Source organism: Episyrphus balteatus, chromosome 2 (assembly GCF_945859705.1).
Source record: "Episyrphus balteatus chromosome 2, idEpiBalt1.1, whole genome shotgun sequence".
NCBI classification, from domain to species: Eukaryota; Metazoa; Arthropoda; class Insecta; order Diptera; family Syrphidae; genus Episyrphus; species Episyrphus balteatus.
Window position 1 is genome coordinate 68,704,706 of NC_079135.1, and position 15,406 is coordinate 68,720,111.

At 32.3% G+C, this 15,406-nt stretch overlaps 2 protein-coding genes across 2 annotated transcripts; both read left to right on the forward strand.

The window, feature by feature from the left end:
* Positions 1-6,222: 6,222 nt before the first annotated feature.
* On the forward strand, positions 6,223-9,808 carry LOC129911906 (histone H4 transcription factor). The gene is made up of 5 exons (XM_055989906.1): positions 6,223-6,465; positions 6,523-6,625; positions 6,686-7,177; positions 8,955-9,271; positions 9,333-9,808. Exons 1-5 carry the CDS (start codon positions 6,340-6,342, stop codon positions 9,687-9,689), a joined length of 1,395 nt encoding a protein of 464 aa, XP_055845881.1. The 5' UTR covers positions 6,223-6,339; the 3' UTR covers positions 9,690-9,808.
* Positions 9,809-12,139: 2,331 nt separating this feature from the next.
* On the forward strand, positions 12,140-13,585 carry LOC129909849 (zinc finger protein 26-like). The gene is made up of 2 exons (XM_055986969.1): positions 12,140-12,397; positions 12,472-13,585. Exons 1-2 carry the CDS (start codon positions 12,254-12,256, stop codon positions 13,546-13,548), a joined length of 1,221 nt encoding a protein of 406 aa, XP_055842944.1. The 5' UTR covers positions 12,140-12,253; the 3' UTR covers positions 13,549-13,585.
* The last annotated feature ends 1,821 nt before the right edge of the window (positions 13,586-15,406 follow it).

Genomic DNA, 15,406 nt, shown 5'->3' on the forward strand with positions numbered 1-15,406 from the left:
TTTTTCTGCAATAAAGATGCAACAAAACAAGGTCTAATTGCATTTTTGTTAAATCATGTATACAAAAAAAAAACTTTAATTTGTTCTCAAAAAAATGTATGCAAATTATAAATATCAAAACTCTAATAATTTGTGAGTTGTGACCTGCTCTGAAGGAGATCACAATTTTAACAATTTTTATGAGGGTCACAAGTTGTGAGGGAACGCCAGAATACGAAAAACCTCACAAAATCAAACTCACCACACCTTATGAGGTTCTTGTGAGGACTGTGGATCTGTGAGGTTTTCGTTAGAATACGAAAAAGTCACAAAATTGAGTTCAACTCGAGTTGTGAGGTTATTGTGACTTGTGAGGCATCAGTGAGGTTTGCCAGAATAGGCCTGTTACAGGGCTATTCTGGAGTTGTGATGCTCACAAAGTCACAATTTTTTGTGAGGTTATTTTTGTGAGGTTTCTTATGAGGTTGTCACAATTTGCGCCTCATAAGAAACCTCACAGCAAATTCACCAAAGAAGAGGTGAGTTTTTATTTTGACAGCCATTTGATTTGTCAGAACAATTCAGATAAAAAAAAAACAACACATTTTGAATATAAATAAAAATCTACTATTTTTTCATATATTTTCGATTTCTTCCAAGGAAATATAATCAATTCCCGAAAGGCACGACATGTATTCAATATGCTCTATTCGCTGGACACAAAACGCAAGCAGCTTGACTTGGCAACCGAATGTCTGCAGAGATACATGGAAGGCAATACCAATTATTACAACGTAGACAAAATGCTAGAGTTTTGTAGACCTTCAACAGAGTTTTGTTCATCGACAGTGTCGCTCACAATATCATTGCCAACAAAGACGCCAAAAAAACATAAACTATTACCGCAAGTTTACGGTCATGTGCAAGTCATTTTTGCTGTTGATGGATTCCTATGTAGAAACTCCACAAAAATCTTTGAAGGTGCTTAGGGTGTCTTCTTGGAATTGGTTATTGGTTATTGATTTTGATTTTTTTCTGCAATAAGATGCAACAAAACAAAATCTAATTCAATTTTTGTTAAATCAAAAATAAAAACAAAACTTAAAATTGTTCCCAAAATATTTATGGAAACAAAAAATATCAAAACTCTAGTAATTTGTGAGTAGTGAACTGCTCTGAAGGAGATCACAATTTTAACAATTTTCATGAGGCTCACAAGTTGTGAGGGTACCCCAGAATTCGAAAAACCTCACAAAATCAAACTCACCACTCCTTATGAGGTTCTTGTGACTGTGAGGTTTTCGTTAGAATTCGAAAAAGTCACAAAATCGAGTTCAACTCGAGTTATGAGGTTATTTTGACTTGTGAGGCATCAGTGAGGTTGCCCAGAATAGGGCTGTTAGTTTCTTTTGATGTAAAATAATTTGTGAAAATTAATTAACCCGAACAAAACAAAGAATTAAATTATAAAAAATGGAAAAAAAAGAAGAAGCAACAGTGGAGGAACAACACTGTTAAAAAAAAACATAATGGATTTCATTCATGCTTCAATATTTACTATATATAAGAAAAGGGGCGTTCACGATCTATTGCAAAAAAATAAAATTTTACATTTTTACTAGGCCTGTTGCACCAGATCGTGAATACCCCTATTTTGTTGTTGTAGTGTTGTAAGACTTTACACTATCCGATAGCTTTTTGTTAGCTCTTTGAACGTGCCCAATGAAAGGTGAGCGCAAGCTGTTTTGAAATGTCATATAACGACTGCTCTAGGTTGCTGTTTAGTTTGTTGAAAAAAATCTTCTTCGCTATTCGCGAACTAAATTGAACTAAAGTCTGGTACGCTGCTCGCGCTAAAATTTAGCTGAGATAAAATTCCCATACAAGTTATCGATAACTTGTATGGGATCTATTTTATCTCGGCTAAAAATTTTCGATAATTTGTATGGGAGCTAAAATTTAGCGCGAGCAGCGTACCAGGCTTTAAGTAAGAGAACTAAGTTCACCAAGATGCACTAGTTTATGAAACTAGTTCGTTCGCGAACTACACAAGCCTAGTTCACAGCCATTGAAATCCTTGTGATCCATTTTTGCGACTGAATAATCGCGCGACTAAAATCGCATGTGTGCACCTAGCCTTATGCGTGAATCTTGATAAAAATCCAGAATCAGATTCTTGAATCTCAGATTCATTTTTTTGTCATTTTTTTGAATCTCATGACGCAAATAGATCATGAAATCTGAGATTTGTCCACTATTTCCCCTCTTCACCCCCCCTTTCAGCTGTCAAATTCACAAATCTCATTCTGAGATTCGAAGTTATTGATCAAATAACTGCAAGGAAAAAAATTGAGTCAGACTATGATCACCCTATTACGTATGGAGACATAATTTGTGATACACCTTTAGAAAAGATCAGGGCTTTTGAAAATTATTACACTAATCTATTCTCATTGAAAACTCCCCAATTTGACATTACTAACACGCTGGAAGTTAACACATTTAATTCTTCTTTCAATGTCTGGAACTCCGATTTCAGAATCCATAATTTTTCTCCAACTGACAGGTCCGATTCCTCTCCCAATAATTCATTTATTTCAAAAAGTTCAGTCGAATCAATAATTTTCTCTCTCAATAACAAAAAATCTTCTGGACCGGATAATATACCCAATTTCATTCTCCGAAAATCCAATTCAACAATTGCTAAGTTCTTGACCCCTATTTTCAACAATTGCCTTAATAACTGTTATTTTCCAAATTTTTGGAAAGTTGCCAAATTAAAACCGATTAAAAAAAAAAATAGCTCCAATAACATTGAAAATTTTCGCCCTATTTCACTCCTCCCTAACGCTGGTAAAATACTAGAAAAAATTATAATTGAAAAAATTCAAATTCATTTTGATGAGGAACTCACCCAACCCCAGCAGTTTGGCTTTAAACGTGGGCATTCAACTGAACATGCATTACTTGCTTTACAAGATCACGTACTCAATAATTTAAGACAAAAAAAGTGCACTGTAGCCTGTGCCCTCGACCTCAACAAAGCATTTGACTCAGTATGGCACGCAGGTCTTATATATAAATTAAACCAATTGAATTTCCCTCCAAAATTCATTAAAATCATCTCTAACTTTTTATCAAATAGGAGCATACTAGTTGATTTCGAAAATCTTCTATCTGATCCTATCCCTATTTTATCAGGAGTTCCCCAAGGATCTATCCTGGGACCTCTCTTATTCAATCTGTACCTTTTCGATTTCCCGATTCAACACAATGATTCCAATACTTTATTATATGCGGATGATACTATTTTATTCAGCTCTCATGAAAGACCTCACGACGCTCTCAGCGAAATAAAAAATCATTTAAATAATGTAATCCCGTATTACAATAGATGGGGAATCAAACCTAATTACAAAAAGTGCGAACTTATATGTTTCCGCAATGCCTCTGGGAAAGGACACCATCTTGCAGTTCGCGAAAGCCGCCATCTAAAGCTTCTAATCGAAGGCAACACAATCCCACTTAAGCAATCCATCAAATACCTTGGAGTTCGTCTACACGAACGCCTAAAAATGAACCCACATGCAAGAGCTGCACTCTGCAACAGTAAAGCTGCAGCAGCTAAACTCAAACTTCTCTTAAACTCAAAGAACGTAGAGAAAAAAACTAAACTACTCATGTATAAAACATTAATTCGTCCGCTTATCTCATATGCTTTCCTCATTTGGTTTAACATATCCCCCAATGTTGCTTCTGAGCTACAAAGATTTGAGAGAAGAATTATAAGAAAATGCACTAACAAGCACCGTAGACCCTCTGGGAAATGGCATTCGAACAAGACTCTTTACGATGAATCTGGTATCACTCCACTGCTTCAGTACCTAGTCTCACTTTCTAAAAAGAGAATCTCAGCTATGCAACACCACGAAAACCCGATCCTACAGAGAGTGTTTTCTGAAAACGTTAACCATTCAATTAATGACCGATACTATCTCTCCCCAATTAGCATCCTCAATGAGGGTTCCAGTATTGATTTCAGCCTGAACCCTGAAGAAAATTTGTTTATCGCCCCATTTTATAAAAAAAGTTCTTGTAACAATTACCGTGGCTAAGAAGTTCCACATTCCAATAGACTGAATTACCTTTGCAAACCCTTTAAACATAAAACTATGAATTACTTATAAAAAATAAAAAAAAAAAAAAAAAAAAAAATAAAAAAAAAACAACTAAACAAACAAAAACAAAAAAAAAAAAAAAACTTTATGAATTTCAGATTTTTAGTTTTTATTTTTCTTCTTTCCCAAAATGTATAACTACTAAAAATAAAATATTTGAATTAAATAAATTATCTTAAGAGTACAAATTTCAACTTAATAATCAAACTTTGACTTTAGCTTTAAGAATATACATATATAGTGCCACTAATTGGCTGTGAAACTCGATAATACATGTGATCTAATTAACTTTAAATTGTTCTAGTAAATTTAAAATCGACTGATTAATAATAAGTATTGACTTTTCTTATCTGTAAAGTACAAATAACAATAAGTTTGTGATATACTTCAAAAGATAAATATTAAAAAAAAAAAAAAAAAAAAAAATAAAAAACATAGCATGTAAGTAACTTAACCACATATACCTTCTACTCACATAAGCCTGGTACGCTGCTCGCGCTAAATTTTAGCTCCCATACAAATTATCGAAAATTTTTAGCCGAGATAAAATGGATCCCATACAAGTTATCGATAACTTGTATGGGAATTTTATCTCAGCTAAAATTTAGCGCGAGCAGCGTACCAGGCTATAGAAACAAAAAAAAAAAATAAAATAAAAGAAAAAAAAATGTATCTAATGTCGTTTTCTTTCACTCCAATGAGAGTACCCTTTTAGTACTTATTTTTGCACTTTTGAAGGTTTTGTGTTCTTTGACGCCACAAAAGTGTAAAAAAAACATTACTCCGGAGTAATTTTAGTACTACGGAGTACCCCGGATTTACTCCACATTTTTAGTCAGATTTACACCGATTTGCACAGGGACTTGCACACACACTTATGAATTTGAAGTTTGACATTTTAAAATTTTGTTTGAAAATTGAAAAATGCGAAAAGTTTTTCTTTCAAACTTATTTGTTACTAACAAAAACAACCATTATGAATATATTTTCTACTGTATTATATTCCGCCAGATATATTTCTTCCATTTTTTCGTTAATTCTTCACTTTTCCCAAAATGAAATTGAAAACCGAATAAAAAAAAATTTCCGCCAGTGTTCTTCATCAATAAAAAAAAAATCCTGTTATCACTATTTTTTTCAAGGAAATTATCCATTTTTGCCTTGTCACACACACAATTACAAAAAAAAATTACTCTCATTATGTTCTTTCACACCAGAAAAAGGAGTACAAATTTAGAGTACTCCTTAATAGAGTGAAAGAAAACGACATAAATATAAAGGTATCTATGTATAAAACAACGCACACAGTTGCATGTGTTTCAGAGGAGATGTGGACTTTATCACATCTATCTCTACTGTTCATATTTATATTGTTATCTCTTTTCTATCTTTCTTTTTCTTGCTTATGACATAAAGTTGTATGGTTCTCATTGAGTGAACACATTTCTATTAAATCAGTCACACATTGACTTAATATATATGGACTGCTAGAAGCATATTCAGGTTGGTTCCACTTGTTTCTTCGCGATACTAGCGCCCTAAAAAAAAGCGGAGAATAAGTGCAACATTTTTGACGAAGTGCGAAAGGAACAAATATAGAAAAACAGAGAAAGCACTACCTTTTAACGACAGATGTCATTCACTAAAAGTTTCCTCTTTTCGCCGACTAAGGTTATACCGCTAGTAGAGCTAGAAAGATGTGGAATCATTTTTTTTCAATTTTTCTATGGAAAAGTCAAACGGCTAGCAGTCCATATATAGTAGGTCAATGCAGTCACATTTTGCAAACATTAATATAAATTGTCAAACTAAATTAAAAAATAAGTTATAAAAACATTAAAAGTGTAGCTTGGCCAATTCAAAGTCAGCAAGTATAATAAACTGAATAGTGTTAAGTAACCAATGTAACCTGTAAACAAAAAAAATCTCAATAAAAATACTATACTATACTATACTATTCTGAGATTCGTCAATAGAAAACGACATTAGGCAGTACCCAAACAGACCTAATCTGAACTAGTCCATTTATGTTGCAGTTGCAGTAGGTTGTCAAGTTGGCATATTCTGAAGCAAACAAGCCGCCACAAGTGAAAAGAAGTCACCAAATTTGTTTTCAGTGAATCTTTTCTGGGAAACAAATTTGCATTTTTGAATTATTTGTCTCAAAACAATTTATAATACTATGCCTAATTTCAATTTAAGATCACAAAAAACTGTAGTAATTCCTCGACCAAAACTTGTGACCAGGCCAGCAGTGGCTGTTAAAGATTCTCCAAAAATTGAAAATGAAACCCAAGATACCAAAAAGGTTCCTAAAAAATAATTTCTTGTTTTTTTTTTTAACATTGTAATATTCAATTTACAGCATGCTTTTTGTTGCAATTGGAAGAAATGCACAGAAGAGTTGAGTTCTAGCTTAGAACTCGACCAACACCTTCGCAAACACTTGGAAAACATTCGTCTCAAAGGTAAGAAAAAAAACTTGTTATTTTGAATCCTCTCAAAATAATTCCCATGTACTTGTACAGCTCCTTACACTTGCAAGTGGAATTCATGTAATTTTTCATGCACTTGTTCAACTGAACTACAACGACATGTCTACTATCATGGATATCACTCGACTTTGTTAAATATTGGCCGAGTTGAATGCAAAAAAGCCAAAATTCCAGATTGTGCTATCATCGAAACTAACAAAAACTCTCTGCCAGAACTTAAGCATAACTTTGAATGCCATTGGGTGAATTGCAATCGCAATTTTGTCTCTGTTATTGAGTTCCAAAACCACGTTGCCCTCCATTCTTCCTTCGACTATGATATGTTAAGGACACACGAAGAAAATATGCCTAAAGCAAGATGCAATTGGCAGTATTGTAAGAAAATATTCAATAACAAGTACCGACTCACAGAGCACACTCGAATGCATTCCAATCAAAAACTATTTGGATGCTTTAACTGCGGCGAACTCTTTCGTACAAAAACAACATTATTCGATCATTGTAGACGACAGGAGAGTAATAATAGTGAGTTTTAGACCGGGCGGCCACTGCAGAAACGAGCTTAAGAAAATTTCAAATTGGAAGTGAAAGAGAGCAATTAGTAGTTACGAAAACCACAGGTCTTCATAGAGCTAAAAGACCATGTTGGTGTCAAATTAAAGGTGATATTGGCACTTGTCAGCTATCAAAATTAAAAGGTCTTCCGGGTGAAAGCCTGACAGTTTTGTCATTCGGCCCGTTTTAAGGTTAGAAGCGCTAAACATGACTTCTTGGCTAAAGTCGTGCGGTGGAACCTTCTATTCTGATTTGTGATTGGTGATAATCAGAAAAGACCAATTTGCTCTGAGAAATATGATTTCCGCAGTACAAATTTGGTTCTTCTGACTATCACCGATCACAAATTAAAATAGCCGATTTCACCCCTAAAGGTGGTGTTCGTGGACGAGTTAAGTAGTTTTGTTAGTATCAAATCAACGTTATAAGTGAAAAATGCTCCTTACCTTAAAACAGGCTTCATGCCTAACTTCCAATTTTTGACTTGGAAGAGCTGGGGTCGAATTACGGCATACGATTACGATCATACGTTAACGTTTTGACTATTTCTGTCTTTATTTAATTATTAGAAAACGATAGGGACACATAGCAACCATTCGTTAACGAACGTATGCCGTAATTCGACCCCTGGTTCCCAAAAGTAGTCATTAATAGCTTTAATTCGAAATGAATGCCTTTTATAGTGGAGTAACTAAAGCAAATTATTAGGGAACCCAGCCGAACAGCTCTGATTTTAATGATATATTTTTTCAATCGTCGGTTATCAAAAATACTTCAAAGTCTATAGGTTAAAAATTTCCGATGTTGCCGTATTGTTTTTAAAAATTAAAATTAATTTTTTTTTTCTTGAATTTCATAAAATAAATGATATCAAAAGATTCTCTAGGTAATTTAAGAAAAAAAAAAAAAAATGTGAGTTTAAGCGATAAATGCAATTTTCTTACTTCAAACACAAAATTAGTAAATTTATGAAATTTAAGCAAAATTTTTGAAAAAAAAAAATGTTTTGTTCACAAAAATCTTCAATTAAATTTAAAAAATCAAAACGGCAACAGCGGCAATATTTAATCTAAAGACTTTAAAGTATTTTTAATTACCGGTCGTTTGAAAAAAAAAATCATCAAAATCAGAGCTGTTCGGCCGGGTTCCCTAATATTGACATTTTTTTAGCTTTAATTATTACACTATTAATTCGATAAGCTCAAAGGGGCGCAGCGTAATATTTGAGACTTTTTTCTGAATTATTCATAGTTTTGCATTCACTTTGGGTCGTTGTTAAGGTTCTATTAAGCTTTTTCCAAAAGATCGTTTTGTATTTCAATGCTAATGACTCTTGTTTTTATTTAATAGCGAAAAAATTCCTTAACTCATCGACCAACATACCAAAAACAAGACTATGAAAAAACTCACTTTCATCGCTTCTAATATTAAAACGGTCTAGGTTTCGAAACTGGCAACTTTTGACCCATAAAACATCTAAATTTAAAAAGAAGAAGATATTATTACCTTTAATTTGACACCAATATCGTCTTTTAGCTCTATGAGATGCAAAATGCACTTTACAACGCCAATCGTGCCAGGATGCGGACGGGAAGACCTGTGGTTGGTTTTCGTAACTACTGATAGGCCTCTTTCACTTCCAACTTGAAATTTTCTTTAGCTCGATGAGTTTAGCGTGTCTGGAATGGCCGCCCTGCCTATTTATCAATTTTCCCCGAAACTGACTTAATGTATTTAATTCTTTCAGCACACAAATATCAGTGCGGACAATGTTTTAAATTCTACGCAACTGAGAAACTTCTGCGGAATCATGTGGTGACCCATGTAAACTGTCTCAAATGCTCAATGTGTGATATGACTTGCAATTCTTCCAATGCTCTCGCCACTCATATTCGCTATCGCCATTTGAAAGACCGACCGATTCGATGTCCTGATTGCGATTACAGTTGTGTTACCAAGTCGGATTTGGCTAAACACAAGCGACATATTCATATTAAGTGTACGCAACGATGTGGAGAAGCCGGTTGCAGTTACACAGTTAAGTCGTATCATTCCCTTCGAAAGGTTAGTTCTAAGTATAAGGAAGAAGGTAAAACAAAACTAAATATTATTTATTTCTTTCTAGCATTATCTCGAAGTTCATGCCAATAGTCCATCGATATATCTCTGCCATTGTTGCGATAAGCTATTTAAATATGGGAATCTTCTGTCAAAGCATTTGATTGCTAAACATAAATTCCAATTACCTTCGGGGCACAAACGTTTTACGTATCGTATTGATGAAAATGGCTTCTATGTTCTGGAAACAACACGAATAGAAAGCTTAGAAGTGACTAGACAAATTTTGTCTCCGGTTATGTTTGAAGTTTCCGAATTAACTGAAGATAGTAATTGTGAAGTAGTAAATAATGAAACTACGTCTAAATCTAAACAAGACTCGCTTCAACAGTTGGTTACTATAACTCTTGATGACGAAGACTGATTAATTTAAAAAAAATTTGAATTAAGAAACAAGTGGGACATTGTTGTAATAAGAAAACATGTATTTGTTTTAAAAGTTTTGAAATAATTTAATAGATAAATGTATTTTTTTTTTTTCAATTATTTCTTTTATTTATGTTGGCTTTTGTTGTTGATTTTATGGATTTCATCCATGATGAGTTGTAATTTACTTTATTGACTCCTTAAGGAAATACGTCTTCAAATAATACTGTGTACCTATATATTTTTAAAACATTAAACTATGAACTATGAAGCTCCTCATTATATTCAATTTAAAAAAAAAAATTAATCAATTTCCCCTAGAAATATTAAAATTCACAGTATTTAATAAGTTTCGGTAATCATCGACCAAAATTTTGCGTTTTAGAAAGGGTACAACAGCATCTAACTGATGAGCCCAACTGTTGTACCAGGGCGAAACGCATTTTTGACTAAACTTTTTTAAATTTAATTTTATTCATAAAGTCCACATAACATAAACAAAAATTATGAATTTGTTTTTATTATTTTAGTTTTCTGTTTTCTTTCTTCTTATAGCAACTCATTATATGCGATTGGAACAGAAAATTCTTAAATATTTCGTAGATGCCTATTTACAAACATTTATAAATTTGAAGAGAATAGTTTAAAAAAACAATACGGCAACATGATGGGCAATTTAACATATAGAGGTTAAAATTTATTTTTAATTTCCAACGTTTGAAACCAATCATTGGAAATTTTATGACAGGTCGTTTATAGCAATCATTGAAAATTTCTGTCATTGAAAATTTTTATCATTGAAAATTTCAGTTTTTCTGGTTGAAATCCAGCCGATAAATTTTATCTGACAGAAATGTATCAGTGAAATTGAAACACAAATCCGTGGAAAGATTGTTTCATGTTTTTGATGTTATGAAACAGCGGTTTTTTCTTAAGATTTTAACTATTTCTCACTAAATTGGAGTTGAGAATTTATGAATTCACTCGTGACTTTAAATTAAGCATCTCGAATGTTCCATAATCCAATCTGAAGTTGCTTTTTTCCAATCTTTAAAAAACTTTAGATTGATTTACACCAGTTTTCCTATGATTTGGATTTCAGAACTTCTTTTTCAATTCTGGGGCCGAATCACGGCATACGTACTTTAACGTACTGACGCTATATGTTTATCAATTATCTTATGGTTAAATAGAGACAGCAATAGTCAAAACGTTAACGTATGATCGTAATCGTATGCCGTAATTTGACTCCCTGGTTTGAAACTGTGTTTTTTAACTCCGGGTTTTTATAAATATAAACCGTGTTTTACTATTCATTTGGACCTGGATCAAGATCAACCAAAAATTAGCTTTTGTTTGCCGGTAGGGAGAAAAATAAGAGATAGATCTTGAGTTGGAGAATATGAATATAAGCGATAAAGAGACGAAAATAGAAATCTTTTCCTATTTTGATGCAGATCGTTGTATTTTGTAATGATGATCTATATGGACCATTGGTCATAATAGGGATGGCGGTTGTTAGTACAAAAACCGGTTTTCGCTTTTTCCGTTTTTTTATTTTACTTTCGGTTAAACCGAGCCAAATTCAAATTTAGATTTATTGAGACTTATTTTTGATTACAATAAAGTACTTATGTTTGAAATACAATAGTATTTAAAAAAAAAACCGAGCCAAAAAACAGTTTTTTTTTTTGCTGGATATAACAATAAAAAAAAATTTGAATTTAATTTGTCAAGCTTGTACGCTGTTCGCGATAAATTTTAGCCGAGATAAAATTCCCATACAAGTAATCGATAATTTGTATGAGATAGATTTTAGCTCGGCTAAAATTTTTCGATAATTTGTAGGGGAGCTAAAATTTAGCGCGAGCTGTGTGCCAGGCTTCAACCAAAAAAAAATTTTACAAGAAAATCCCTAAGCTAAGCTTTTTTATGTTTGATTTTCAGCCCTATTCTGCTTAGTGATGTACCAACCCGTAGATTTTTCAACTCAAGTTAACTCGAGTTGAAATTCAGGTAACTCGGGTTGTAACTCGAGTTAAGTAACTCGAGTTAAATGACTCGATTAAATAAAAAATAATTTAAAAAAAAGATAATAAATTAATTAGTGACTTTTCAAATAGGGATAAAAACACTTTTTGTCATTTCTCAGAAAATTGAAGAAACTAAAACCATAATTGCGAATAGACGTAAAAAATTCTTATTTAAAACTCTAATACCTATACATACGAAATTCTCTATTTACGTTTTCGAATTGCATTAACTCGTGTACGCAGATCGCGCTAATTTTTAGCTCCCATACAAATTTTCGAAAAATTTTAGACGCTGCACGAACAGCGTACCAGGCTTTAAAGAAGTGAGAATTACCAACGTTGGCACAGGGCTCTCATTCAACTACAACCGCTCCCGAACTCAATATTCTCTATTGTAAATGCTGCAGTCTTCTGTCATCCCGCGCTCAAAAAACCGATTGTGAATCAAACATTAACCAAAACATTTCGCACATTTTCTAGTTTGTTTCTAAATTTTTAAATTTGATTTACAAAAATACAATTAAATGAAATGTACGAGCAATTCATCATTCTGCCAATCGACATTTGTCGAATATGCTCCAATTTGCAATCCAATTCAAATATACTGACAGAAACATTGGGAGATGAAAATGTACTTTTACACGAGGCACTCGAGTTTGTTTCATGCATCAAGGTAAACTTTAGCACATGAATAAAATGTATGAAAATTTATATTTTGTTAACCAATATATTCTTTCTAATATAAAGGTTGACTTTAATGATGGCATGAGTCAAACAATGTGCAGCACCTGCACCAGTAAACTATCGGATGCTTATGAGTTCAAAAACCAAGTTCTTGATTCCTACAGAACTTTTTACAATCAAACTTCTGATCTCAATTTTAAAGAAGAAAATGATGAAAACGATTCTGAATTACTTGTTGATGGTAATAGTTCGATAGAGTTGAAAAAGCAATTAAAAATAGCAACAAATACAGAAAGCGTGAATAATCTGGGCATTCCCCTGAGCAGTCACGCTGTATCTTTTTTGCTTGAACATAATAATTGTAAGACTCGTAAAGAAACTCCAGAACTCCCAAAAGAACAAAACCAAACGGCCTTAGAAAAAGAAGGGGTGAAAAACGAAGAAGAAGAATACGAAGTATATATTTTACCAGACACTCCCACCCAGTCTGAGGAAAACGAACAACCCTCGACAGAAAACAAAGAAGACGAACACTTCGAACTGTGTTCAAAAGATAGTAATCAACCCAATCACAAAGAATCTCCTTCATCTGAAAAGGAGAACAATAATACCTCTCTAGCAATAAATGTAAAAACTAATGACAGAAAGCGAACTTTATCAGATCGCGAGAATGAGAATTCCATAAGTTTCGACGACATGGAACCGCAAACTGATGAAAACCCCAAACATTCGTGCCATATCTGTTATAAGACTCTAGCTAGGAAATCAAGCCTAGACGTTCACCTGAGAATTCATGCCAACGAAAGGAATTTTGTCTGTCCATTTTGTCAAAAGGCATTCGTACAGCTGGCAAACTATCGAATGCACTTGAGAGTGCACACTAAAGAAAAACCTTTCCCTTGTTACTATTGTGGAAAAAGCTTTTCTCAATCGAGTTCACTTAAAGTTCATATGCGTTCACATACAAACGAAAAAAACTACCTTTGTCAAGTTTGTTGCAAAGGTTTTACAAATTCTTCGGATTTGGAAAAACACGAAAGAGTCCACGATATAAATAGACAGTTTGAATGTAAAATTTGTGGAAACTTTTATGCTCAAAAAGCGAATCTAAGGGCTCATGAAAAGAAAGTCCATTATTAGAGAAGCAATAAAAATAAAACTGAATTTACATTTTGAATTTTTTTGTATTCAAGATTTTTATTCATTTGTGCTTCTTTGAAAAAGAAACGATCGTCAACAAAAAGAGATTAATTTAAAGAATTTAAATGTTAGTTGTGGGCAAAGATACGCGTTTATAACTTATCAAATTACATTTCAGACTGTCGTTGACTGAAAACTTTAATTTTAAATGAATTATAGCGACAAATTGGATTAATTATTATTTTTATGTTATAGTTTTTGTTTTGTTAAATAAAATTTTGTTTTGAACTTTTTTATTATAATGTTTGTTTTCTTTGCTATATACTGATGAGTTCTTAAAGTTTGATAAATTCCACATCATTTTAAGAAAAAAATATGTTCAATTTTTTTCCTTATAATATTATGAATACTAGTTTTTCATCAAGTTATTGTTTAATTTCAATTTTATCCATTGAATTAGAAGAAGGAACTAATTTATAAAAATATTCACTTTAATTTATTGAAAAACGGCTCCTACAATTTTGATTAAAAAACTGAAGTATTAGTTGAGACGTTCAGAATAATAATGGGTCAAGTCCATTTGAAATTTGCAGAACTTTGAGAAGCTCTTTCTCAGTAACTAAAGTAACTTTTGAAAAAAAAAAGATCAATATAACTCAAAAATTTCTTTCTTTCATTGTATTTAAGATAAAATGAAACACTTAATTATAAAGACCATAACACATCCAACTTGACCCATTATTACTCTGAACTCATCCAGTTTTTGGACAAGTTTTTTAGTGAAAAAGTTTTTTTTTTTTTTAAATCGTTATTAACCCTTTGACTGCCAAGCTTTTAAGTGCCATCGTATTTCATATTGGTTGTCGCACGAAAACGTACGACATGGCAGCCAAAGCCTTAACGGTACCTCTTATAGAACCATTTATTTCAAAATCTGATTTTCTCCCAAACGACTTGCTTAATTTTTAAACAAAAGCTCTTATATTGTTTTTATATAAATCAAAAATAAAAATATTGAAAAAATAATTTTTGGATTTAAAAAAAAAATTGAAATTTTTTTTTGATTAATCGAATTTTCGAATTATTTTGAAATTTTGGTTTAGGGTGTTGATTAATAACACTGTGTTCGAAAATTGAACTTTTTTTTTCCGACAGAGGGCTCTCATATCTACTAAAGATAATTCGAGTCTGCTGAACACGATGGCGTTCTTAGTTTTTCTGGATTAGGTCAAATAAGAAAGATTTTTGCGTTTGAAATTTTGTTTGCACATGCCAAAACTGAGGGTATAAAACACCATATATTTTCCAATTTTTGATTTTTTATCGATGAAAAATGATGGAAAATCTATTTTTTCGCAAGTATTATTCGTAAAAGAAGTTATTTGAAAAAAAAATCTGCCGAATGACATTTTAAATCATTATTTTATGGCAAAAAAACGTCGATTTTTCTTCAATTTTTCTAATATTTTTCGTATTACTTAAATTTAAATGCAGCACTCGGTGGCAACGATTTGATGCTGTATTTCAGGATAGAATATGGCTTTGTTTACAAATACGAATAGGCAGTTCCTACCTATCTACAATATTGGTTAAGCTTAAGAGTGAAAAAGTAACAGTAAAACACTGTTTTTTTTTAATTTTTAAGTTTATAAAACGAATAATACTTCCAAAAAAATAGATTTTCCATCATTTTTTTATCGATAAAAAATCAAAAATTGGAAAATATATGGTGTTTTATACCCTCAGTTTTGGCATGTGCAAACAAAATTTCAAACGCAAAAATCTTTCTTATTTGACCTAATCCAGAAAAACTAAGAACGCCATCGTGTTCAGCATACTCGAATTATCTTTAGTAGAC

Excerpts from the sequence above, each read along its gene's own strand:
- LOC129911906 (XM_055989906.1), top strand. The coding sequence starts at position 6,340 with ATGCCTAATTTCAATTTAAGATCACAAAAAACTGTAGTAATTCCTCGA. Across the intron at positions 6,466-6,522 it reads AAACCCAAGATACCAAAAAG|CATGCTTTTTGTTGCAATTG; the intron begins GTTCCTAAAAAA and ends TTCAATTTACAG. Across the intron at positions 7,178-8,954 it reads ACGACAGGAGAGTAATAATA|CACACAAATATCAGTGCGGA; the intron begins GTGAGTTTTAGA and ends TAATTCTTTCAG.
- LOC129909849 (XM_055986969.1), top strand. The coding sequence starts at position 12,254 with ATGTACGAGCAATTCATCATTCTGCCAATCGACATTTGTCGAATATGC. Across the intron at positions 12,398-12,471 it reads AGTTTGTTTCATGCATCAAG|GTTGACTTTAATGATGGCAT; the intron begins GTAAACTTTAGC and ends TCTAATATAAAG.